At 42.3% G+C, this 26,844-nt stretch overlaps 1 protein-coding gene across 2 annotated transcripts in view; it reads right to left on the bottom strand.

Annotated features, from left to right (window-relative positions):
* Positions 1 to 26,844, bottom strand: part of SLC2A9 (solute carrier family 2 member 9) — a 532,155-nt gene that overhangs the window by 28,388 nt on the left and 476,923 nt on the right. For both annotated transcript variants that reach the window (XM_082252420.1, XM_082252421.1), the window contains exon 12: positions 15,787 to 15,914. In XM_082252420.1, the coding sequence (XP_082108546.1) occupies positions 15,787 to 15,914 (128 nt within the window). The remainder of the gene's footprint in view (positions 1 to 15,786; positions 15,915 to 26,844) is intronic.

The following is a 26,844-nucleotide window of genomic DNA, read 5'->3' as shown; positions in this document are numbered from 1 at the left end:
CACACTCCAGGCTCTCGCCGTCCAGCATCTTCTCGTTCTCCTCTCTCCTCACAATTGTCCTCCACTCCACCTTCCATCATGCCGTCCTCACGTTGTTCTGGAAAAAGGCAGGCTTCCGTGGCCCAAATGTTGGAGTGTAAAGAAATGATGACGCCGGATAACCCTCTTGCTTAACGTTTGACTGCTGGCTTGTCGGAACTGATAGCCTGCCAACTACTGCCATATCAACTGGGACTCGGAGGCCTTTCAGAAATTTGTGGCCATTGGAACACCACAATGGAACGTCCCAGGCAGGAAATATTTCTCGATGAAATATGTAAAAAAAAGTGCACTGATAAAAACTTGGGGTATGCTGCTACCTTAGAGTGATAATTGCTGTGATGGAAAGGTATAAATCAGGTGCGCTAACCCAAAAACAACAGTTGTATACACCAAAGCATATATACTGTGATCCAAAATGTGACAATGACAAATGAACTGTGACAAAATGTAAATGACGCAATATCAAAACAAATGCAAATCAGTACAATGGAACACAGAAACCCATGTGTATCAATATTTCTCGCAGAAGGGTATTCCAGAGCTGTATGGCCATGTTCAGCCGCAAGTGAATGTATCTCTGGCACACAGTGTCGGTGCCAAGATACATCTGACCACAGACACATGGTCTAACAAACACGGGCAGGGAAGGTATATAACTTTTACTGCCCACTTGGTGAACTGACGGCGGTCAAGCATGTAAACAGTGGCACCCGTGTAGATTTGGTTTTACCGCCACGGATTGCATGCAGGCCTACCTCTTCTTCTCCTCCTCCTACTCCATCCTCCCTTTCCTCCTCAGCTGACTCCTCCTTTTCCGCTGCTACCGTCTCTTCCGCTGCGCCGCCCAAGATCCCCAGAACCTATTCCACATGCCAGGTGAGACGTTGCCATGCTGTGTTGTGTCTGTTGTGCCTGGAAGCCGAGAGCCACACTGGTCCTGCACTCCTTTCAGCTTTGCTTTCACAGGCAGATCAGTGGCTGACACCGCACAATTTGACAGTTGGTAAAGTGGTGTGCGACAACGGTGCCAATCTGCTGAGTGCGCTGAAACAGGGCAAAATTACACACGTGCCATGCATGGCACACGTTCTGAACTTGGTCGTGCAGCGATTCATTGCCAAATACCCTGGGGTCCAGGATGTCTTGCGGCAGGCCAGGAAAATCTCTGGCCATTTCAGAAGATCTTACACAGCCATGGCTTGCCTTGCTGACATTCAGCGGCGACACAACCTGCCAGTCAGGCGTCTTATTTGTGACTGCCCGACGCAATGGAACTCAACCTTGCATATGCTTGATAGGCTGCTCCAGCAGAAACGTGCGATTGACAACTACCTGTACGAACTCTGTGGCAGGACAGGTTCTGGGGAGCTTGGGTTTTTTTCACCTCGCCAGTGGCTGCTCATGCGCGACGCATGCAGACTTCTGCGGCCATTTGATGAGATCACCAAACTGGTCAGTCACGGCCAGGGCGCCATCAGTGACATCGTACCTTACGCCTTCTTTCTGGAGCGTGCATTGCTTGGTGTCATTGATCAAGCCGTCGAGGAGCAGGAAGATGAGGAAGTCGCAATGTTGGATAAATTCCCATGGGGTGCTACTCCATCTGAGACAAGTCAACAACAGGAGTCTGAAGAGGAGTCAGAGGAGGATGGTGCCGGGGCAGATGAGGAGGAGCAAGAAGAGCATGCTTTAAACCTGTCTGTGATCCCTGGTGTTGTCCGTGGATGGGAGGAGGAGAACAAGGACGAGATTATCCTGGATGATGAGCTGGAGCCAGGCCACTACACAGCATCCAGTTTAGTGCAAATGGGGGCCTTCATGCTCCAGTGTTTTAAGGGGGACCCCCGTATAAAAAGCATAAAAGGTAAGGACCAGTACTGGGTGGCAACATACTTAGAACCCCGGTACAAACAAAAAATGGCGGAAATGTTACCACCATCACAGAGGGCGGTCAGAAGGCAGCACTTCCAGGCCTTGCTGCAAGAAATGCTGCATTCTGCTTTTGCGTGCGCTGGCAGAGGAATTTCTACTCACAGAGAAACAGTTGCGGGTAGCAGTCCAACAGCGCCTGCAAGAACAGGGCGGTTTGAAGATGTGTTGGTTACTTCAGATTTGAGATCCTTCTTTCAACCAACCCATTGACAGTTGTACTCCGGATCCAGCATCAGGGAATGCCTAGACCGACAGGTGTCCGACTACATCGGGTTAACAGCCAATGTGGACGCTCTGAGGAGTGATAAACCCCTGGACTACTGGGTGGGCAGGCTTGACCTCTGGCCAGAGCTTTCACAATTTGCAATGGAACTGTTGGCTTGCTCCCCGTCCAGTGTCCTGTCCGAAAGGACGTTCAGCGCAGTCTCTATTAGTGCAGATGCTTTCCTCATGCTTTCCTGCCTGAATATTCCTTTCTAGGTAAAATAAGGAATGGGGGGAGCTGAAGAATATAACGGTAAACCCTGAGGTGTTGACCCTGAGGTCAAAAGTGCTAAAAGCAGATTTTCGAGAGGACCCTGAATAACCTCATCATGGCCCTGTGCACAGTGTGTGCTGGCCTGTCCTCTGGTTCTATTTCCCTTGTGCCTGATATTTGCCATGGGGGTGAGGTGATCCCCCTCACAACCAGTTGTTGTGGAGCACAAAAACTGCAGACCTCCTGTGTTTCATGACTGAAGGCTGCTGTATAACCTGGTAAACAATGTAGAGACGAGAGCCTAAGGTTGTGCCTTGATCTGTTGCAGAGCACAAGACGATGTCCCGGCTAAGAAGGACTGAGGAAATACTTCCAGGATCAGGACTATGGGCACAAAGTGGGCTGCATTGCGGAAACCTGCAAGGAATTGCTGTGGTTCCTGCACCGCATCAGTGTGAACCCAGGCTAAAGAGTTCTGATTAGGGATGATCAAACGGTTCAGGTTGACCATCGATTCGATCCGAACATTGGCTGTTCGAGGTTCGGCCGAATTTAGAACTTTTTGTTGAAAAAGTTCGGAATTCGGCAACCAGAACCGACCAAAATGCAATGGGACAGGAAATGGGCTTTAAAAACCCGTGATTGGACCAGAACCATCAGTAAAAGCCAATTGAGGGGGCAGGAGAATGCTATGAATGTGATTGAAGTGACTAGGGGGTCCATAGTCCAATCATTAGTGAATGCGCCCCCCCCAGTATATAATATAGCCCCTGCCAATTTCCTAGCATTGTAATACAGGGACATGGAAGAGAGTGGAAGCAGTTCTGTTACTTCTGCTTCAAAGTGTCATTTAGCAATTTTTAGTGTGAGGAAAGGGATATCTAGTGTAGTTAGGGTGCTATTTTCCACTTTAGTTAGCTTTAATTATTCAGTTTCTGTAGGGAAAGTGTTATGTGTAAGGGGACCGTAGTGTAGTGTAGGGTTAACTGACTCTGACTGCTATGGCAGGGTGACAAAACCCTTCCATATCAGGGTGACCGCTATAGAGAAAAGATTGTTTCTCTTATGTCGCTTTCAGAGCACTGATATGGCTTCTCACCCGTCAGCTTGCTTTTTGGCTGCAGGCGTTCATAGGGATTTTTTGAGGATATGTTTGGAGTCAGGCATGACATCTGAACATGTGTATAGGGGTATATATACACACACATGTCTGTATATATACACCTGCACACATATAGGTGTGAAAGGAGCAGAACACTATACTTGCGCTAATTAAATAATTAACACCAATATGGCTCCGCTCCTATCACACCTATATGTGTGTAAGTGTAAAATACATATAAGTGTGTGTGTATATATACCCCTATACAGAAGTTCAGATGTTTTGCATGCCTCCAAAGACCCCAAACAAATGCCCAAAAAAACGCCCGCGCCAAAAAAAACGCCCAGGTGTGTTATTGCAGGGGTTTTTTTGGGCATTTTTTGGGGTCTTTGGAGGCATGCAAAACATCTGAACTTCTGTATAGGGGTATATATACACACACACTTATATGTATTTTACACTTACACATATATAGGTGTGATAGGAGCGGAGCCATATTGGTGTTAATTATTTCATTAGCGCAAGTATAGTGTTCTGCTACTTTCACACCTATATATGTGTAGGTGTGTATATATACCCCTATACAGAAGTTCAGATGTCATGCCTGCCTCCAAAGAACCCAAAAAAAATGCCCAAAAAAAACCCCCTGCAATAACACACCTGGGCGTTTTTTTTTTTTTGGCGCAGGCGTTTTTTTGGGCATTTTTTTGAGGCAGGCAAAACATCTGAACTTCTGTATAGGGGTATATATACACACACACTTATATGTATTTTACACTTACACACATATAGATGTGATAGGAGCGGAACCATATTGGTGTTAATTATTTAATTAGCGCAAGTATAGTGTTCTGTTACTTTCACACCTATATATGTGTATGGGTATATATACATATAAGTGTGTGTGTATATATACCCCTATACAGAAGTTCAGATGTCATGCCTGCCTCCAAAGAACCCAAAAAAATGCCCAAAAAAACCCTGCAATAACACACCTGGGCGTTTTTTTTGGCTCAGGCTTTTTTTGGGCATTTATTTGGAGGCAGGCAAAACATCTGAACTTCTGTATAGGGGTATATATACACACACACTTATATGTATATATACCCATACACATATATAGGTGTGAAAGTAGCAGAACACTATACTTGCGCTAATGAAATAACACCAATATGGCTCCGCTCCTATCACACCTATATATGTGTAAGTGTAAAATACATATAAGTGTGTGTGTATATATATACCCCTATACAGAAGTTCAGATGTTTTGCCAGCCTCCAAAGACCCCAAAAAAATGCCCAAAAAAACGTCTGCTGCAAAAACACACCTGGGCGTTTTTTTTTTGGCGCAAGCATTTTTTTGGGGCATTTTTTTGGGTTCTTTGGAGGCAGGCAAAACATCTGAACTTCCGTATAGGGGTATATATATATACACACACACCTATATGTATTTTACAATTACACATATATAGGTGTGATAGGAGCCGAGCCATATTGGTGTTAATTATTTCATTAGCGCAAGTATAGTGTTCTGCTACTTTCACACCTATATATGTGTATGGGTATATATATATACATATAAGTATGTGTGTATATATACCCCTACACAGAAGTTCTGATGTTATGCCTGCATCCAATAACCCCCCAAAAATGCCCAAAAAAACGCTTGATACAAAACCGGCAAGGTGTGAAAATAGCGGAGCCATATCCCTGTTCTATAAGTGACATAATACAAACAATCTTTTTTTTTTTATGGTTCTGGACATGCTACAGAGCTGAAACTTCACAGGTACACTTTTTAGACCCCCCAGACACTAAATCCAAAGTCAAAATCCAAAAATCTCTCTCTTTTTTTTTTTAATTTTTTCAATAATTGTCTCTCTATCAAAAATGACAATTTTTAAGAACTTTTTTTTGTGTGATTAATAGTCCCTGGGGCATGACCCAGAACCTTAGGCACTTTTTAGGGGCATTTATTGGGTTTTAGGGCTTCAAAATTGTGTTTTTTGATTACCGAAGTTCTGGTCCCATTGATTTCAATGGGGTATTGAAATCCGGGCCGAACTTTCGGGAAGTTCGGATGTTCTGGCCGAACCAAACCTTTGAAAAGTTCGATCATCCCTAGTTCTGATGAACTTTAAGAGTTCTAAATTATCAGATTTTAGAAGATAAAAATACTAACATACAGACACACCATTAGTACATGATGAGAAATCCTCTGACTGACACTAAAGCTAAGCTTTGGTAATTCTGTATACCTCCCGGCCTTCTAATCATTGTAGATAATACCCGACTCAGACATAGGACTATACAGCCTGTTTATTGCTAAAGCCAAATGTATACAAGGTATTGGGGTCAGGGGCCACTAACACTGATACACTCCACACACAAATGCGCTTAGTCATAAAGGGGTTTATTTACTAAAGCTAGAGAGGGCAAAATTAGTCACACTTTTGCAGAGAAACCAATCAGCTTCTAACCTCAGCTTGTTAATTAGGCTTTGGAAATAACATTTGGAAGCTGATTGGTTTCTCAGCAAAAGTATGACTGTGGGTACGTTCACACTGAACGCGGGTTTGAAATGGTGCAAATTCAGCTGAACTTGCACCATTTCCACCCCGCATTTCAGTGCGAGTTCAGGGGCGATTTGAATGACATCTGTGGGGGTTCATGCACAGATGTCTATTGAAATTGCCCCCCAAAGTCGCCAGAAGTAGGGCATGAACTACTTTTGCAAATCGGTGTGGTTCCGATTGGAACAGTGCCGTTGCCGGCAATTGGCTGCAATTTGTCAAATCACATGTCAAATTGTGCCAATGTGAATGGGGGCTTATTTTGCAGACTCTAGCTTTAGTAAATAAACCCCAAAGTAACCATAACAGAAGAGCAACTGATAAAACACTCAAATCCACCAATCACAACAAATGCCGACCAAGGCCATTCAGTCTAGCTGTCTTTAACCACTTGCACTGCGGCAGGCTGGCTCGGCTGCGTGAATCGCCGTACCCATTCGTCGCTCCTGGGGCGTTTTGTGAGAGGGGAAGCTGATCTGCGGGGCCGGCGGCTGCGATTGCTGCCTGGCACCCATGATCACTCCCTGGGAAGGCAGAACGTAAACAGGGCAGACCGTTGTTCTATTAGTTATCATCACTGGGCTCCTGTGTTCCTCCTACTTAGGAACACAGGTCCCTGTGTTGATCCAATAAGCCCATCCCCCTCACAGTTAGAAAACACCCCCTAGGCTCACATTTATTCTTTGATCGCCCCTGGGTTAACCCCTTCCCTGCCAGTGTCATTATTACAGTAACAGTTTATATTTTTAGCACTGATTACTGTAGTAATGTCACTGGTCCCTCCAAAAGTGTCAAAAATATCAGTTAGGGGTCCGATCTGTCCGCCTGCAATGTCGCAGTCCCGCTAAAAATCGCTGTTCGCCGCCATTACTAGGAAATTATATAAATAAATAAATAAAAATGACATAAATCTTTACTCTCTGTTTTAAGCTCTCTACTCTAGAGTAACACCATTACCACTGTAGGTAGCTGCTCGACTGTGGTGATTCATACTGTTAATTGATTGTACTATGTGATGGTTCTACGCAGTCTTGCAGACTGTTTTACTTATTTGTAATCTATTGTTTAAAAAAAAAAAAAGAAAATGACATAAATCTTTCCCCTAGTTTGTAGACGTGATAACTTTTGTGCAAGCCAATCAAAATACGCTTATTGGGATTTTTTTTACCAAAAATATGTAGCAGAATAGAAATTGCCCTAAAATGATGAAAACATTTTTTTTTTTACATTTTTCTTCAGAATTGTTGCTATTTTTTTGTTTATAGGGTACAAAATAAAAATCGCACAGGTAATCAAATATCACCAAAAGAAAGCTCTATTTGTGGGAAGAAAAGGACATCAATTTTATTTGGGTACAGCGTCGCTCGACCGCGCAATTGTCCGTTAAAGTAACACAGTGTCGATTCGCAAAAAATGGCCTGGTCATTAACCTTCCAGTCCAGAAGTGGTTAATAAAACCCAAAAAAGTAAAAACACAGTAATAAATCCATATTAAGCACAGTATATGCAAAACACATCACTTTGTTACGTAATTTCACCTGAAATTTTATTTTAGAAGACCTAATTAACAGCAAGTATATCCAAGAAAACAGACCCCAAATGAAATAGACTTGTGATATTTGTAACACTCAAGGAGCCTAGAGCAGCTGCCCAGTTTGCAGTGTAGGAGGAATTAATAATGATAGTGCAGACATTCTGGAGTGTGAATCATACATAAAAGCCATCCATTTCCCCCACACGTATCTTGGGTCATTAACTTTCATATAAAACCCTCTCATCACAACAGTGTTTTATCAACTCCATACTAATCATGGTACAGCTGAACTGCAGGCAAACAGCTAAATACACCGATCATATACACACAGGAGAGCTTTTCTACCTTTCAAAGGTTTTGTAATTCTGTCAATCCAGCCCTGTGATTTACACAGTTCAGCCATGCAGCTTGGCCTTTTTTTTTTTTTGCAATACAATAAATGTTTACTTTGGGGTTTATCACTGCTTTAAGGCTGAGTTTACATTGGCTATAAAAGCAGGTGTTTGAAAAGCATTAAAAACGCCCCTTAACCACTTAAGGACCGCCCATCGCAGTTTTACTGCGGCAGGCAGCCCCTCCTGCGTGAACCGACATAGCCCTACGTCAGTCGCGCGCCTGCTGCTAGGGGGCGAGCGTGCGCCGCCAGCAGCGCGCTCCGGCCCCCACTCGGCACCGGAGACTCCGATGCATGGGGCCGGCGGCTCTGATTGCTGTCGGCCACCCGCAATCGCTCCCCGCTGAGAGAGAAGAACGTTTGTAAACACAGCTGACCGTTCTTCTCCCTGGAATGATCACAGAGCACCTGTGATCCTTCTATATAGGATCACAGGTCTCTATGATCATTTCACAAGCGCCTCCCCCATACAGTTAGAAACACTCCCCTAGGCTTACATTTAACCCCTTGATCACCCACTGTGTTAACCCCTTCCCTGTCAATGGCATTATTACAGTAACAGTGCATATTTTTAGCACTGATTACTGTAGTAATGTAACTGGTCCCCCCAAAAGTGTCAAAAATGTCAGTTTGGGGTCCGATCTGTCCGCCACAATGTCGTGTGCCGCTAAAAAATCGAAGATCGCCGCCATTACTAGTAAAAAAAAAAAAATTACATAAATCTTTCCCCTAGTTTGTAGACGCGATAAATTTTGTGTAAACCATTCAAAATACGCTTACCAAAAGCATGCAACAGAAAACAAATTGGCATAAAATTATGAAAAAATTTGATTTTTACATTTTTTTTTGGCAATGTTATATAGCAGAATGTGAAAATTTTATTTTATTTTCAGAATTTTTTTGTTTATAGCGCAAAAAATAAAAATCCCAGAGGTGATCAAATACCACGAAAAGAAAGCTCTATTTGTGGGGAAAAAAGGACATCAATTTGATTTGGGTACAGCGTCGCGCGACCGCGCAATTTTCCATTAAAATAACGCAGTGCCGAATTGCAAAAAATAGCCTGGTCATTAATGGGGCAAAACCTTCCGGTCCAGAACTAGTTAAACACTTATGCAAAAGATATAATAGACAGCACATAGTTCACACTATCAAAACATGAAGCGTTAGCATTGCGTCACTTCAAAATGGAAGCCTCATGTGAGTCAGGAGGCATTTAAAGCCTTTCAAAGCCTCCCATTCAAGTCTATGGTAACGTTTTGCAAATTTTCTGGCAGGCAGTTGCTGGGCTTTAAGATTAGCTTATTACTGTAATGGAATAAGCGTTTGTGGAGCAGTTTTATTGCACCTTAATGCTCGTCAAACGCATCAAAACTGCCTATTGGGCATTTGGGGAGCATTTTTAACTCCTCATTAACACTTGTAAAACGCCTGTAACTGCAGCAGAGAAAAATTAGGCCCACTGCTTTACTGCAGTTATAGCGATATTAAATCTAAAAGCAAATGTTTATCATATTGCAGCTTACTAATTCTTATATGTAATAGCTGCATTCGTTTTCTTTTTTAGGCTTTCTTTCTTCTATCTTCATCTGGTAATCCAGGTAATAAGTCTGATGTTTTTCAAAAGAGCAAGCTCTCTTGCAGCTATATCAGTTCCAGAGATGAGACAAACCATTAAACGCTGGCAGGGATAATTACAATGATCAGCTTTTATTTATTTACAGTATGTAAAACCTTTATCCCATAAGGAAAGAAAAATATTTAGCTGTAATTGCTTATAAAAGTTTTAGCTTGAGTTTGGCTTCAATTTGTTAGTGTATCTAAATCTGATACTACATCTAATACTCTTCTCTCGCCAGACTAACAATGCTGCTGTCCAAAGGTGCCCCTGTGCTCTTTCATCCAAAGTGGGGGCACTCTAATACAGGAGGTGTGTTACTGGCCACATTACTAGCTGAACACAGAGGGGAAAAAAAGCCTAAAAGTGAAAACGAATGCAGCCACCACATCTATTGATTGGTAAGCTGCAATACAGTATATTACATTTTGGGTTTAATACTGCAGGTACATCAGGTCGTTGTCCTGCTTGTCCCTCTCCCAGTCTGAGTTCAGTTCTACAAGGATTGCAAGAGTCTGACACCTTGTCAGATTCAGGTACTACGCTGCTTGTAGTTAAGAAAAATAAACATAAAGATGTATTAGGCCCCTTTCACACGAACCATCCGATCAGATCCGCCTGTAAGTTTTTTAGGCGGATCTGATCGGATCCCCCATGAATCCCTATGGGGCAGCGGATGTCAGCGGAGACATGTCCGCTGCTATCCGATTCCGATCCTGTCCGTGAAATCCGGACGGATGGAAACCCTATTTTCCATCCGTCCAGGGGATCGGATAGGCGGTCCATTCTCATCCAATTCCCCATAGAGGACAGCTGGGCTCTGACAGCACACAGAGCGGAGACGGAGCTGTCATCTGCCTGCTCAGCAGGGATCGATCTCTCGCTGAGCAGCACAGAGTCCGCTAATAGAGGCGGACTGTGTAAAAGGACCCTTACTCAGCACAGAGCTGCAATAATTTGTGTCTATTATATCTGTCTGGTGTAAAGGCTTGATGTGCTCCAATCCTGGAGCAATGTAATTTCGTACAGTATATACCGTACCTGGTAGATGACCCTGGAAGCTGGATATCACTGTAGTAGACACCAATTCTCCAGTGATCTCCACTTGCTTCTGGATCCTATGCTGACCTCCTGCCCTGCTGCAATCTGAACACAGGAGCTCAGTGCGCGACATGGCACCATTCAGAGATTGCTGTGCGGCTACTGAATGAATGCAAAATGTTCCTTGATTGGAAGAGGTGAAGAGGTGGGAAGGAAGGTGATATTACGCTCTCAACCTCGTCCAATCAGAGAACACTTTGCATTCATTCAGAAAATGCAATGCAATTTCTGCAAGTACTGTATATGTCCAGCTGAATGTTTTTTTTTAAACTTTTGATAGGTTTTGGAAAGGATTAGAACTGCTGTAAGGTGTTTTACTGCTTTCAGGGGCTCCAGTGTTTTTTTTTTTTTTTTCTGTTTGCGTTGCTATTGGAGGCTTTGCCTCACTTACTGCCTGCTGAAAACTGTTGTCACTAGGGCCATAAATGAGGTAAAATTGCTCCAGCAGAGCCCCAGATAACAGTATAAATCAGGGGTTTTAATCCTACTCCAATCTAACCAAAATTGATAAAAACAAAGTTTTGGCTGGATTTAAACTTTAAATGAGCCAATTTCCTTTGTTGTACTGGAAGCCATTAATTAGTGCAAAAAAATATAAAATGTTCTTGTTAAGCAAAATTTATAAAGTTCTTCTTTTAATTGAATGCCAGCAATTGATCTTAGGAATGTAATTGGGGACTGCAGGGTCTTAGAAGAATCTCCTACCATCATGAAGGAGGTCACAAAGACATTTATAGCTCAAGAAAATTATAGCTGCCTGTCGATTTTCTCTCAAATTATGAAGCAAAAAACCAAGATTCATCTTACTAGCACAGAGGAGAATGAAGGTGGCTGACAACACTTGTTATACACTAATATGCTGATAGAATGATCCTCTTACCAGTTATTATGATGGAACATTACTGTGAAGGTGATGCCATTTAAGATTGCATAACACAATATATCCAGAAGTGCCCTACTTTAAAGGAAACCAGTACTGAGACAAAATGGAGACTGCTATTACTGGCCTCGCCTTCTAAAAATGTTGTCTGGCTGTTATGCTTATCCATAGACCTCATTTTCTGAGGTTTAGACGTGAAAAGTATGCCAATCTGGTGTTCTGACTTCACTCTTTATTGACTGAGGTAAAGCCAATATTACGGCTGCTGTACCTTAACCACTTAAACCCTGGAAGATTTTACCCCCTTCCTGAGCAGGGCCTATTTTGCGATTCGGCACTGCGTGACTTTAACGGACAATTGCGCGGTCGTGTGATGCTGTACCTAAACAAATTTGACGTTCTTTTTTCCCCACAAACAGAGCTTTCTTTTGGTGGTATTTGATCACCTGTGCGATTTTTTGATCATGCGCTATAAACAAAAAAAGAGCGTAAATTTTGCAAAAATAACAATATTTTTCACATTTTTTTATAAGAAATTCCCCCCCCAAAAAAATGTAAAAATCTAATTTTTTTAACATTTTCAGCCAATTTGTTTTATGCTACATATGTTTGGTTAAAAAAATCACAAAAAGCGTATTTTGATTGGTTTGCGCAAAAGTTATCGCGTTTGCTAACAAAGGGAAAGATTTTTGTCATTTTTTTTTTTAATGCGTAATGGCGGTGATCTGCGATTTCTTTTGCAGTACTGCGACATTGCAGCGGACAGATCAGACCCTTGACTGACATTTTTGACACTTTTGGGGTTACCAGTGACATTACTACAGTAATCAGTGCTATAAATATGCACTGTTACTGTAAAATTACACTGGTAGTGAAGGGGTTAACTTTTTTGAGAGGGAGGGGTTATGTGTGTCCCTAGGGGCGTGATTCTAACTGTGATTGGCTGTGGCTTGAGGTGTAGGAACAGTGATCAACGGTCCTACATAGTAGAACTGTATGATCACTATTCCTACACAGGGGAGAATGACAGGCGGCTTGTTTACATTAGCCACCTGCCTTTCTCCCTCTCCACCGACGATCCCGATCGTCAGCCGGTCACTCGCGCGGTGGGGGTCCGCGACCGCGCAGGAGCGCGCCTCCGGTGGCGCGCGGGAGCGGGAGCGCGCCTCCGGTGGCGCGCGCTCGCTCCCGAGGCCCTCACAGGCTAGCGACGTAGACCTACGTCGCTTTGCCTGTGAGGGGCTGACTGCCACACTAAATATACTGTGACCAGTCGGCAAGCGGTTAACAACCCAACCCACATCTACCCACTGAAACAAACGTCACCAAAAAAAAATTCTTGGGTATAAATAAGGCCATAGCAGCCATTTTATTAAACCAAATACAATTTTGTTACATAATAAATGTTTTTAATTTAACTGAATAGTAATGACCCAAAATCAGTACAGTGACTAACCTTGCGTTTAATTGCGGGAGCTGCACATCAGCGCAAGCAACCTGTCTCCTCCATGCGCTGACAGTGCAGAGGGAGAGCATGTTGCCAGCTCTCCCACAGCTATATTCGGATATCCGAATTCTGAAGACATCTGCGGTGTTCCCCTACTTCCCTTGTGTCCTTAGCACGCAGAGTGGATGCCGGGAACTGGAACGCTCTCTGCTTAGTAATTGCAGTGACATTTTAACCCACCATTGCCCCTTCTGCATTGGTGGTCATACAGTGAATGTGAACCCCCCCCCTCCTCCATGCATTGGTGGTCATGGGGGTTAAATTTCAATGCCACTGACCACCAATGTGGGGGAGGTGGGGTTAATGGTACTGACAATTTTGAGGGTTAATAATGCATCACTTACAGAAATGTTGGGGGTTAATATTGCATCCATTGACACCAATGCTGGGGGTTATTGTTGCATTCACTGACACCAATTTTGAGGGTACACAATATATTTACTTGCACCAATGTTGGGGTTATCCATTGGCACCAATACTAGGAGTTATTATTGCATCAATTGACACTAGTGCTGTGGGTTAATATTGCATCCACTGACACCAATATTGGAGGTTAATATTGCATCCACTGATTCAAGTGCTAGGAGTTATTATTGCAGCCACTGACACCAATGCAGGGGATTATTATTGCATCCACTGACTCCAGTGCAGGGGGTTATTATTGCACCCTCTAACACCGATGTTGGCGATTATTAATGCTTTCACTGACACCAGTTTTGGGGGGTTATTCTTTCCTCCACTGACTCCAGTGCTGGGGGGTATTTTTGCAGCCACTGAATATAAATAATGAAGGCTTTGTAACAGTAAACCACGCTGTGTGCCTGAGGTCCTGGTGACAGTCGATAGTCCTATAGCATCCCACGTTGCCGGTGGCGCTGGTGAATTCTGAAGCTCCAGGCACTGGGTGGAGGAGAACGAGCCTATCCTCACCTGGGTACTGGAGGAGCAGCGGTGGGCATGTCCTGGCTGGCGCGCGTTCGGATCATGCATGCTCCTTCATCAGGCCTCCCGGGTGGCCATCACTACTGTGGTTATATAGGAGCAGTGGTGCCGGCGAACAACAAGGCACAGGTCACCGGTCCTGCCCACCCCAAAGGGATGTGCTATGTAGCTGACAGCTGCCACGGGGATATGTAAACAAAGTAAAAGCTGTACGTTGAGCAATTATATAATCTTGTTGGAGACTGATATAAAACGAAAGCAACTATGAGGGAAATTATGAAGTTAATATATAAAATGCAGCTATGATCTATGAGATATAAAGATATTGCCCTTTTTTAAGCTTGCATAAGAGCAAAATGCAAATAACTGACGATCCAAAGGTTATAAGGGTAGATGTGATGAGTTAGTCATGATGATCTGGAATGGAGTTAGTGGCAGCCCTTATCGCTACTTCTCTCCTTAATTACTAAAAAGAAGCCCGTCTAGTAGAGGTGGGTTGTGTAATGGAGAAAGGCAAAGACAAATGGGGGTAAAAGAAATTTTATTATCGGGATGGTGCATGGAATAATTTGTCACCAGAGTTACCTCAACCAAAGGGTGGAATAATCCAGCTGTCCATGTCCATGAACTGAGGTTCACACATAAGTGCTGCCATAGAAAATGATGGTTGTATTTGGTGCATGACCAAGGATAGAAAATGTTCCTTATGGCAGCCTTCAGTGTGTATGTGAGTATGAAAGTATAGGCCACAGAATACACACCAATGGTTATGGACAGGCTGGGCCATGTGCTTCAATTTTGAATATTGTGTTTTTACACTTTTGATTGGTTTAAAATATATGCTTTGATTAGGAAGGACAGAAACTATAACTCGAGAAGACTATGACGTGGTGTACATATGTCACTCTAAAAACTGAACAATAATTATCAATTGGGGCTGAAAACTTCAGATAAGAACTATGGAAATATAAATATATAGTGTTTAAGTTTTTTTCAGTTCCCGCTGGATATAACAAACTAGTCTTATTTAAAATAAGTTATTTGTAGCCACAAGCTAAAATCAGTGTTAAGCCTGCTGATTATATATACTGTAGATATTAAACCAAATATCTTGAATGAATATATACAGTATAAAGCAATAACAGTAGTACACATTAAACCAGCAACCATCATCAATTTCTCTACAATGCCATTTCTCATGCAGAGATCCTGGAGAAAACACTTTAAAAATATGTGGTGGGTATTGCAGTGGAATGGCACCCTGTAAAAGAATAAAACAAATCCAGCAGGTGGCAACTCCAATATTCACTCTCTTGCAAAGCTGCTGGCATTCATCACTTGCTGGTGTGTTAAATACCTGGTCCCCTGCTACCTGCTGTAGTTACTCCCTGTGGCATTTACAGTACTACACGACACTGTACTGAAGTAGCGACCTGCAGGAGGTACCACAGCACACAACAGGAAACCAGGTAACAGATACACACCAAAGCTCTGCAAGAGAGCGAAGACTGGAGTTGCCATCCCCTGTACAGGAAAATATTCTATTGTGATATATGGAACTAAGGTAATACAGAGTCAGGAATAAATCTATATGTACAGAACTGGTAGAGTGGTGTGTCTATGCAAACAATCAGACATAACATAGTACTTCCCTGTAGTTAGTAGTTACTGACATATTATTTACCCGGATTAAAGGAAAAAGAAGTCCAACTGCAAAGTTGCTGAGCCAGTTGACTGTTCCAGCGATCATAAAGGCTGCAGGACGTTGAGATTGCTGAAAAAACTCACCAACCAGGACAAACGGAATTCCTCCTTGAATAGAAGAAAAATAAATTTTGAATTACAGTAGGTTCTAGAATAATGCACAAAGAATAGTGATGGGCCAAACAGCCCCCAGTTCAGTTTGCACCAGAACTCCTGCACGTGGAAAAAGATCTGACCCGAGCCGTGAACACTATTGGTAAGTCTATGGGACCCGAACTTGAAAATTCAAAAGTCCCCATTTTAAAGGCTTGTATGCAACTTATTGATCATAAAAAGGGTATGGTGGCCCGGGTACTGCCCTGGGGGACATGTATCAATACAAAAAATTGTATTTTTGCCTTACCGTAAAATCCTTTTCTCTGGTGTTCATTGACGGACACAGCGCCATATCTTCTTGACCCTTTGGGTTTCTGCTGCCCCCTACAGGAGTAGGACACTAGGCAGAAAAAAGTTTGACTACGCCAATAGAGCAGTCCCAGGGGGTATACTTCCACTTCCTGCTCTAGCTCCTCAGTTTTGTAAAAAGCAGTATCATAAGAACAGGACCCCCAACTCAATAGAGGGGCAGGTGCTGTGCCCGTCAATGAATATCAGAGAAAAGGATTTTACGGTAAGATGCAAATCCCATTTTCCCTTTCGTTCATTGATGGACACAGCTCCATATCTTCTTGACCCTTGGGACATCCCAAAGCAGTGTCAATATGAGAGGTGGGAAGAACACAGTAATAAACATACTTCCCAAGGGCTAAAAGTAGCCAACCAGATAAAACAGGAGCTCAACCTGGAAACAACTGGACCTCACCTGACAAAAAAATTACACCCCAAAAGAGGACTAATCATCTCCAAAAGCAGCCTGCAAAACCTTGTGGCCAAAGGCGACATCCGCAGATACATATCCACCTTATAAAATTTTGTGAAAGTCTGCATGGATGACCAGGTAGCCGTCTTGCAAACCTGGCCACTGACGCCTGATGACGGAAGGCCCAATGGCACTAAGTGCTACCCCGGCACAACAGGATAAGATTGTCTAGAGACTGTGGATTCTTGCTCCACATGGCAAGAATCTCTCATGCAGAGGTCTTGTGTTGAAAGATTTTGGAACTCATTCCATGGGAGGAACACCCTGGCTGAGGTCGAGTCCAGAACAGATCCAGATAGTCCAACTAGGTGGATGGAACCAGAGCCAATACCTGGAAATAAAATTTCCAACCAACTCCTGCAAAGTTCACACTGCAATCTCCCACTTGTCCGTCAGAGCAGTCAGAGACTCTGCTTGCAGAAGATGTAGGGATGCCACTACTGTACGAAAGGACTCCATTCAAGACATCTGTACCCGCACAAAGCGGTTCAGAGCTTGAGGTCCAAGACTGGACATACCGCACTTTCCTTCCTGGGACCTGCAAATATGTTTAAATAAAACCCATGAAGCAAACGTTCCGATTCTGAGACCGGAACAATTACCACATGTAGTTGCAAGTTTTTCACCGCTCCCGAAGAGACCTCGCAGGCGGTCTGGGGATAAACGCAGGTTGGAAGGTAAGAACCTCTATGGAGGAGAAAACCGATCTTGTACCCGGACCGAAGTGAAGACGCTCTCCCTCACCCCAAATACGGGTAATGGCGCCCCTTTAGGCAGAAGCGGGCTAGCAAGCAGGTCTGGAAGGACCCACTCTCGGCATACCAGACCAAGTCCTCATGGAACCTCTGGAGGAGGAAGTATAGTAGCCATATCATGCGCCAAAGAATCATTGTTGTCGCAGACAGCACAGAGACTAGGGGAGCTGCATCCAGAGAGGCATTTTAAAAAGAAAAAAAATGCCAGGACCCGAGATCCCAGCAAGGAACTAGGTCCTTACTCCTGACTAGGCATGAAAAGAAAACTGAGGAGCTAGAGCTCTTCACCTAGTGTCCTACTCCAGTAGGGGGCAGCATAAACCCAATGGTTAAGAAGATATGGAGCTGTATCCATCAATGAACGAAAGAGATTTTAATGATGCTTAAAGTGAAACAATTAAAATGAAAGATTCCTTTAAATATAGTGTCTGGGGGGTCTACCTGTAAAGTAGCGCATCTGTACTGTGTAAAGAACCTGCTGCGGCAAAACTGACATACAAAGAAAAAGAAAATTACATTTCAATTGATTTTCCTGGCTGCAAGCCATTGCAATACAAAAATGTTAAAAAAAATGGCGTTGGGTCCCTCTACAATCTACACCAGGTCCTTTGGAGGAATTGGGGGCCATACGTTTTTTTTCCACATTTAATGCTGGCAATGTTTCTTTTTTCATTCAGCTGTCAGCAGGGAAGTCTGTTGACAGCTGATGACTAATCTGATGTTAAGAACACAGTGGCCAGCCGGTTTCCTTGCCTGCCCCTTTAACAAACAGCTATTCAATGTGCCCTGATTGAGCAAAGCCTGCCTCAGCCAATCAGGGCTTAGAATCCACTGTGCAGTGCATTGTGGGGTGCTCGGTGGGTAAACATCTCGCAGAGCACCCTGCAAATTCAGGCATTTACCAATCGGACGAATGAGCGATCTTCAGACCAAACTTATGCTTGGCCAAACTGCTTGCCCAACACTAACAAAGAAGAACACTCTGCAAAGATAACCTCTCCTGGTACAGACATGTACAGGATATGGCCAAAGGCTTGTGGACATCCGATCATCACACCTATATGAGCTTGTTGGACATCTGATTCTGAAATCATTGCCATAATATGGAGTCCCCCACCCCTATAATGGCTTTCACTCTTCTGGGAAGTCTTTCCTCAAGATTTTGGAGTGTGCCTGTGGGATCTTGTATCCATTTAGCCTAAAGAGCATTTATGAGATCAGTTACTGATGTTAGACTAGAAGACCAGGCTCTCAATTGGCATTCCAATTAAATTCTAAGAAGTTTAATAAGGTTGAAGTAAGGGATCTATGGAGCCCCTTGTGTTCTTCTACATCAAAAAATGTCTCTATGGACTCGACTTTGTGCAAAGGGGTGAAGTCATGCTAAAACAGAAAAGTTTTTTTCTAAAATGTTGTCAGAAGTGTACAATTGTTCAAAAAGCCCTGGTATGCTGTACCCTTTAGTGGAAACCCAGGAACTCGATAATTTGGAGGGTGCTTACATACTTTTGGCCATTGTGTTGCGTTTGATAAACAATATGATTTTTTTTATATTAATCAGACATAACATTACATGTTCACATCACAGACACACAAAATCAGGTTGTGTTTGATACTTGTCAAACAAATGCTGTTGGATACAATGGGAACTCAGATACCATTGTTGTATTCAGTTGACCGTTTAAACAGTCTATTGTCTCTGTAGATACAGTAAACAAGTAACCTGGTCAAAAAGACCAGAGTGCTACCTTGAGGTAGAATTTGAGAACACCTCTCTAATAGGAAATAGCTTGTCGTTAAGGTAAGCTGATTTTTCCTGTTGTTCGGTAGTTAAGGTAAACAAACCTTATATATATAAAATGTTGTTAGGCAAATGAGACGAGGAAGACTCCATGATGCAGTGAACACCAGAGACCCCTGCAACCAAGATGCTTTCACCTGATTCTCCAGCATCTGCTTAAGAACCTGAGTCCTTGTTGTCATTGGAGATCACAAACACACTGTTCCTAATAAGTTAAGTAACTTTAAGCATATTTCTGCTGTTTAGAGACCATAGGCTGTTAATTTGTTAGGCATTGTTATACCTGCCATTCTTGTATTATGTTCCTAATATTGTAATAGTTTTGTATGTACAGCATGTTTTGTATAGTAAAAGCACATTTATACACTGCAGAGGTCTGAGCTTCCTTGATAATACCGCAAAGTAACCTTGCTTGATAGACATAAGCAAAACAGCTATATACAGCACATATGTATTTTTTTCAGTCACTTCTAGGTTTATATGTATTCCATAAACATGGGTTTCATAAAATCTATTAAAACAAGAACAGTTCAGGTTTCTGCTACAGTTAAAGTGGTCTCACTAATAATAGATGCCTAGTTAATGGATTCTCCACTAAAAAGTATCATTACTTTATAATCATCAGGAAAGAAAGTACAGCAAAAGTTATCAAACTGAAAATGTAATTCCTGGAAGTATAGGAGAAAAAAGATTCTGTTTTTTATTTTAAAAAATGGGCCTGCAGAATCCTGACAATGGCGCATATACACAATAACTTCCACTAGACTGTTTTAGGCAATAATGTTCAGGTTGCTGCAGGTGCACAGGGCCATGATCACACAATTTACTCCAGGCTTGAGGTCAAGGCTTTTATTGAACTATACTATAGTTACCTATTTTATGAGGACTGACCCTTCTAACCTTGCCCTGAACAAGTCGCTGACAAGTTATTTCTGACCTTCCAAAGAAAGAGTGCACTGTACTATTTAACTACTTTGTTAGACAGGCAATCATGTCACATCTACTGCCAGAAGGGTTAGAGCAGTGGTGGCCTGGACAGATAAAATGTTGGGTATAGTTATATTAAAAGGAATGAGAAATGACTGGAATCTTTGTCTACACTTTTGTTTTACTGTACTAAGTTTTAAATCTTGAAAAATAAACCTGCCAACAATTTTGTGTTGGTTTCTTTAACTGAGTGGCGTGTGTTAATTCTAAATCAGAAAAGTCATGTTGTTGTGTCTGACTGATTTTAAGATCACCAGGAGTAAGCTGGAGTTATAGAGTGACTGCACCTTACATATGATAGCTGTGATATGTGGACAAGGAAGCGGGCCCATACACCTGCTGTTTCCTTCAAGGGGCCATTCACACCAGATGTGTTGCCACATTTTTTTTTCAATGCATGCCAAGGACTTGTAAAAATTAAGGTATGTGAATGGGAGCAGTTTACACTGGTGTGTTGAGCCGATATGCACTGGTTTGCAGTGGAAAAAATGTGCAGAAAACCCTACTTTTTTAGCACAATGTGATGACAATGCATGTCATTGCAGCTCAACACACTTTAACCACTTTACAACCGCCAGCTGCAGTTATACTCATCTTTTTATGCTATTACATTTGACTTCTGATACTTTTTGAGGTTTTGTGAGTTTTTTTGTGTTTTTACGTTTTTGTGTTTTTAATATAATATATTTGTTTTGTAGGTATGCAACATTACATTGCAACACCCACAATTGAAAGACTCTGCTTCCAGGAAAGGTATGTGTATCCTTAGGATATCAATATGACAAAAAAAAAAGGTCTGAGTTTGAGCAGGCAGGAATTGTTGCCTTTGTGGTGTTATTATAGGTTTGTATTCTCAAAAAAAAAAAAAAAAATCATATATACTGTGTATATATATAAGATAAGATAAATGATGATGGCATGGGATTATAACCTGTAGCCACAATACAAAAGCACTGTCATTACATAATGCTACAGAATCAGGTCCGAAAAAGAACCTATTGCAGTACCATTTAAAATAGGAAGGATATCTACAATAAAAGTACCTGTAGACATTTTTAAATTAAAACAAATATCAAAAACCTCCAGGGTGCGTAAAGCATCTTATCCATGGATAATGACCCTGTATACACCAAACCAGTAGAATAAGTACCAATCAGTTTCCTGGTCCCTGGATAACCCATGTCTTAGTAAAACTAACTGACGAGAGTTTCTCCTTAACATGTGCCTTGTCAACAGGCCTAATTTCCACACACATTAATGTAAATCTAAAGCCATAACTTTTTACAGTTTTGGATAGAGTACTGAGTAATGAAACGGTAAAACCCTTTTGGGACTACATTGCTGCCTGTGTCCCCGTGGGAACTTCACCTTCTCAAATTGTCCTGATGACCATTATCACAAGGAGGAAAGGTGAGTGAAAATCCAAAATATTAAGTTGTCCCCAGAACGCAATAGAGGGGAAATCTTCCAATGGGGCTATTTGTTAAGGAAACAACTGTAAAGGAGAGGATTTACTTCATTTTGGATAAATTCCCTTTAATTTCCTGTTTGAGTATAAATGATAAAAAGTGAAGAGAAATCTCTTAAAAATGACAGAAATGGCAACTTGGCAGGTGCTTTAAACATTCCTTACCTAATTGAATAATAGCTTTAGATTGATTTTAACTGTAAATGCTGTTAGTTACATTCTAAACCTTAGCCATAAACCTAAATCTTATTTCTTAACAAAACCGCACTTCCTCATCAGCCAAACTGCAGGACCTAGACCTTCTTGACGATTACAGTATTCAACTGAACTAGATGCATAGGAAGAGGAAAAAACATTACTATTATACCCTGCTTGCACATAGCTAAGAGATAAAGTATTTCTCTGTAGATCTCTTCATTAACATGGGGTCCCTCCCACAGGGAGATATTCAAACAACTTTGAAGACGTCCTTATGCAGAAAGACTGTCTTCACCCCTTGAAATACAGAAAAAAATCCCTATGAGTGCAAGCAGTGCTGGAAAGTAGGAGCATGACTTGCTTTTATTGGGTATTTACAGGTAGCCTTAGCACTCTTCAGTACCATTTTCCTTCAAGCACATAACTGTATATACTTTCTGCTAAACAATTCTGAACTCAAAGTGCAAACTTCTGATGGCACAATGTCTTCTGCAGCACTTTTATATTGCTCATAATTGGTCAACTTGAGACTTATAGACCTTGTAGATAAAACGTGTCTAAAATATGTTAGCAAGACAAAGACTAGAACACTAAAGTAGCTATCCCCTTGGGATTCTACAGTAGGACAACAAATGCTATTTAAAACCTTTAGAAGTAAAGAGCCTATATATTAGACATGACTTTTACTCAAAGAGCAAAAATCTATACAATCAATTTTGACATTTCAGAAAAGCTTATTGATAGGGCTATTGTATAAACCACATGCAAACGAAGATTGTGTGAGAACAGAAGATGCCCACTTTTACAAAAAGCTCAATAAAATATTATAGCTCTGCTGTTGTTTTCAAATGAGTTTCTTACTTAAAAAGTGTGTTTTTGCGGAAGTTATCTGTCTGACTAGTTGTGTAGTTTTCTGCAGCTTATCAAATCCGAATTTCCCTATAGTCAGTGGGTCATTGGCATACTTAGCATATTTAAAACACAAAGCTTATTATTAAACCCTTTTCCCCTGAACTTCTCCATACATCAAAATTATATTCAGTAATAATCATAAAAGTAAATAAATGCTAATTATAGCAAAAAAATATATATATATTTTTATAACCATAGCAGTAAAAAACAATAAAAAAATCTAAGTGTTTAATATGGCCAAAACATGGAGATAAGAGTCACATGTTTTGATAATGACAGGTCTGCATGGGACTAAATTATTGTAAGGGTCAACTAAGTTGGTAAAAAATGACAATACGTTGACAGAAAAAGACAATCCTAACAACACATAAACCACAAAAAAATGAATACTATTCAATATGTGGGCAAAAGTCAACTGTTACAATATGCATAAAAAATGTACCATATAAATAATACGTTACAAAGGTGTGCTAATATAAAACAAGAGAACAAAACTGTGAAATCAAATGAAATCAACAACTGGAAAAAGTCTTTTGCATCCAGAAGAAAGTGTTCCCAAGTGAAGGAAAACCAACTGATGAATGGTAGGTGTTAGGAAGTGATGAAAGGTGGGTGTGACCTCTTCCCAAACAGCAATCCAAAAAAGTGACTTGAAAAAAAGTATACAATTTGTGATGACACCTGGTGATATGAGTGGACTCTTACCACATTCAAGAGAGATGGAAGCATATACTGTGATATCCAAGAGTCCAAATGGTCAGCTAGATGGAATGGAATACCAAATGGAATGGATCAATCGTCAGCTTCCCGGTTAGGGGGATCTTGGAGCAGAAGGGAAGTTTGCTGGGAGGAATCCTTTCGTGTTTGCAAGGAATGTTCTCCACAGGATGGGATTCCGCTGACTCCAGACACTTTCCCACTTGAACTTGGAGAGGAGCTGAAGCCCCCGGGCCGGCTGAGCAGGCAGCAAGTTGTCCCAGTGTGCCTATTGTGCCGCTGAGGGGAGCGGGACTGGGCACGAGCCGCCGGTCACACGCACTGGCTCCCCAGCACGCTCGCCCCCTAGAGTCTCCTGAGTGAACGACGTTATATTACGTCGCTTTGCCCAGGAGCGGCTGTGGTTAACACTACAAAATTTAATTTGTTCTGTATTGTCTAAAAGGGCAGTATTGGGAGGCTACGGGATGAAACCAAGGAACGGTGCTCGGAGGTGGGAAGGGGCGGAGAAAAGGGGTACCTCTGAAAGAGGGAGTTTCTGCACCTATTCTTGGAGAAAAAAAGCCCAGGGTGTGTGGGAGGAGAAGACAAAAAAGAAAAAGAGGGGCGCACCGACCTAGTGCATTACCATAAAACCATTTATTTAAAATATTAAAAAGTGTACAAAGTACTCACAAGACTGGTGTGATACAACACACATCAACATAGCATATGCAATCTCCAAGGTAGCCAAGGTCCCAAATGTAGCGAATGGACATGCAGATGGTCGCATGGGGCTGCTGTGGCTAGGCTAGGTAGCCAAGGTCCCAAATGTAGCGAATGGACATGCAGATGGTCGCATGGGGCTGCTGTGGCTAGGCTGATGTGTTTCAGGGGCGAACCCCCTTCCTCAGAGCCAGAAAGAGTGCTGCAGTGATAGAAAGCTTTAGCTAAAAATGATTATTTAAAACTGAAGATGTTTGTCAGTTTAAATTTTAAAAACCTGTAAATATGTACATTTTTACTGTTCAGCATTTAAATTAGATTAAATCTGTTATAATGGACTTCTTTCCCTCCCTTTAAAGATCTATTTGAGCAGCTGACTCCCAAGTGTTTTGCTTGGTTAACTTTCCACATTTTTATTAGACCTTACAGTGGGAATCTGATGACTAAATGGCTATATTTCTTAAAATCTGATTCTACGGTCTCCTTTCCCCACACTGCACCAAAACTAAATTGATTTTATTTTGAACCTTAGCAGTCCTTACCATTTAGTTCAACCTGGTAATTCCTTGCACTACATAGGAACAGGACACAGTAGAAATGATAGAGTAGGTGGGAGGATACAGTGGAGGGGCACTGAGATTCGACACTCCTGGAAGTGTTAATTTCTCATTAGACTTTAGCAGATGATTACCCTGCAACAGAGATTGGCTGTGCGGGCAGCAGGAAAAAAATGCCTATTTACTGTTCTTTTATAAGACCAGCATGGGCGATTTTCATTCAAATTAATTTTTCATGACAGGGTTACTTTAAAGAAGATCACGTAGTCTGATTATAATATGAGTGTGGCCTGCTTTAGGTGGGAATGCTAAGGCATTGGAAATCCCTTCAATGCACTGAAGGCAACTGAAGCTTACAACCCCTACACATACAGTATCTCACAAAAGTGAGTACACTCCTCCCATTTTTGTAAATATTTTATTATATATTTTTATGTGACAACACTGAAGAAATGACACTTTGCTACAATGTAAAGTAGTGAGTGTACAGCTTGTATAACAGTGCACATTTGCTACCCCCTTAAAATAACTCAACACACAGCCATTCATGTCTAAACCACTGGCAACAAAAGTGAGTACACCCCTAAGTCAAAAAGTCCAAATTGGGCCCAAAGTGTCAATGTTTTGTGTGGCCACCATTTTTCAGCACTTCCTTAACCCTCTTGGGCCTGGAGTTCACCAGAGCTTTACAAGTTGCCACTGGAGTCCTCTTCCACTCCTCCATGACATCACGGAGCTGGTGGATGTTAGAGACCTTGTGCTCCTCCACCTTCCATTTGAGGGTGCCCCACAGATGCTATATAGGGTTTAGGTCTGGATACATGCTTGGCCAGTGCATCACCTTTACCCTTAGTTTCTTTTGCAAGGCAGTGGTCATCTTGGAGGAGTGTTTGGGGTCGTTCTCATGTTGGAATACTGCCTTGGGGCCCAGTCTCCAAATGGAGGGGATCATGCTCTGTTTCAGTATGTCACAGTACGTGTTGGGACTCTTGGTTCCCTCAATGAACTGTAGCTTCCCAGTGTCGGCAGCAATCATGCAGCCCCAGACCATGACACTCCCACCACCATGCTTGACTGTAGGCTTGTTTTTGTACTCCTCTCCTGGTTGCCACCACACATGCTTGACACCATCTAAACCAAATAAGTTTATCTTGGTCTCGTCAGACCACAGGACATGTTTCCAGCAATCCATGTCTTTAGTCTTCTTGTCTTCTGCAAACTGTTTGCGGGCTTTCTTGTGCATCATCTTTAGAAGAGGCTACCTTCTGGGATGGCAGCCACGCAGACCATTTTAATACAGTGTGTGGCATATGGTCTAAGCATTGACAGGCTGACCCCCCACCCCTTCAACCTCTGCAGTAATGCTGGCAGCATTCATGCGTCTATTTCCCAAAGACAACCACTGGATATGACCCTGAGCATGAGCACTCAACTCCTTTGGTCGACCATGGGGAGGCCTGTTCTGAATGGAATCTGTCCTGTTAAACTGCTGTATGGTCTTGGCCACCATGCTGCAGCTCAGTTTCAGGGTCTTGGTGTAATGTTCTGGTACCTTTGGGTACCCTAATCACTCTTTCATAAGTGTATGCGCCCCACCATTCTCTTTTGGTAAGGTGCGCATACACCTTTAAGACTGATGCTGTCATCACTGAGCGCCGGACTGGATGGCTATTTAGATCGCCGGCTCTCACTAACATGTGTTCGTTCAAACTGCTTTGTGCCTTGATGCTAACCTGTCTTGAAGCTCTCATGCTTGCAAGCATACCTCGCTGTCGGAACCACGCTGCGCTGATCCCTGTATCCCGCTACCGGATCATCCGCTCTTGCCGAACCTCTCCTCTGCTACATTGCTATTAGTGATAAGTACCCCACAGGGGAAACCTCTATAACCTTCATACTAAAGCTTACACTATCTAGCTCTGCATACTAAGGACTATTACTACATCTGCATTATCTAAGATTGCTAGCTCTTGAGCCTACTACCACCTGTTCTTGCACTGGGTTGATCTCTCTTGTATG

Source organism: Pelophylax lessonae, assembly GCF_965119305.1.
Source record: "Pelophylax lessonae genome assembly, chromosome: 1".
Taxonomy (NCBI): domain Eukaryota; kingdom Metazoa; phylum Chordata; class Amphibia; order Anura; family Ranidae; genus Pelophylax; species Pelophylax lessonae.
The sequence above is the reverse complement of the archived record's forward strand: the minus strand, read 5'-3'. Positions and strand labels throughout refer to the sequence as shown.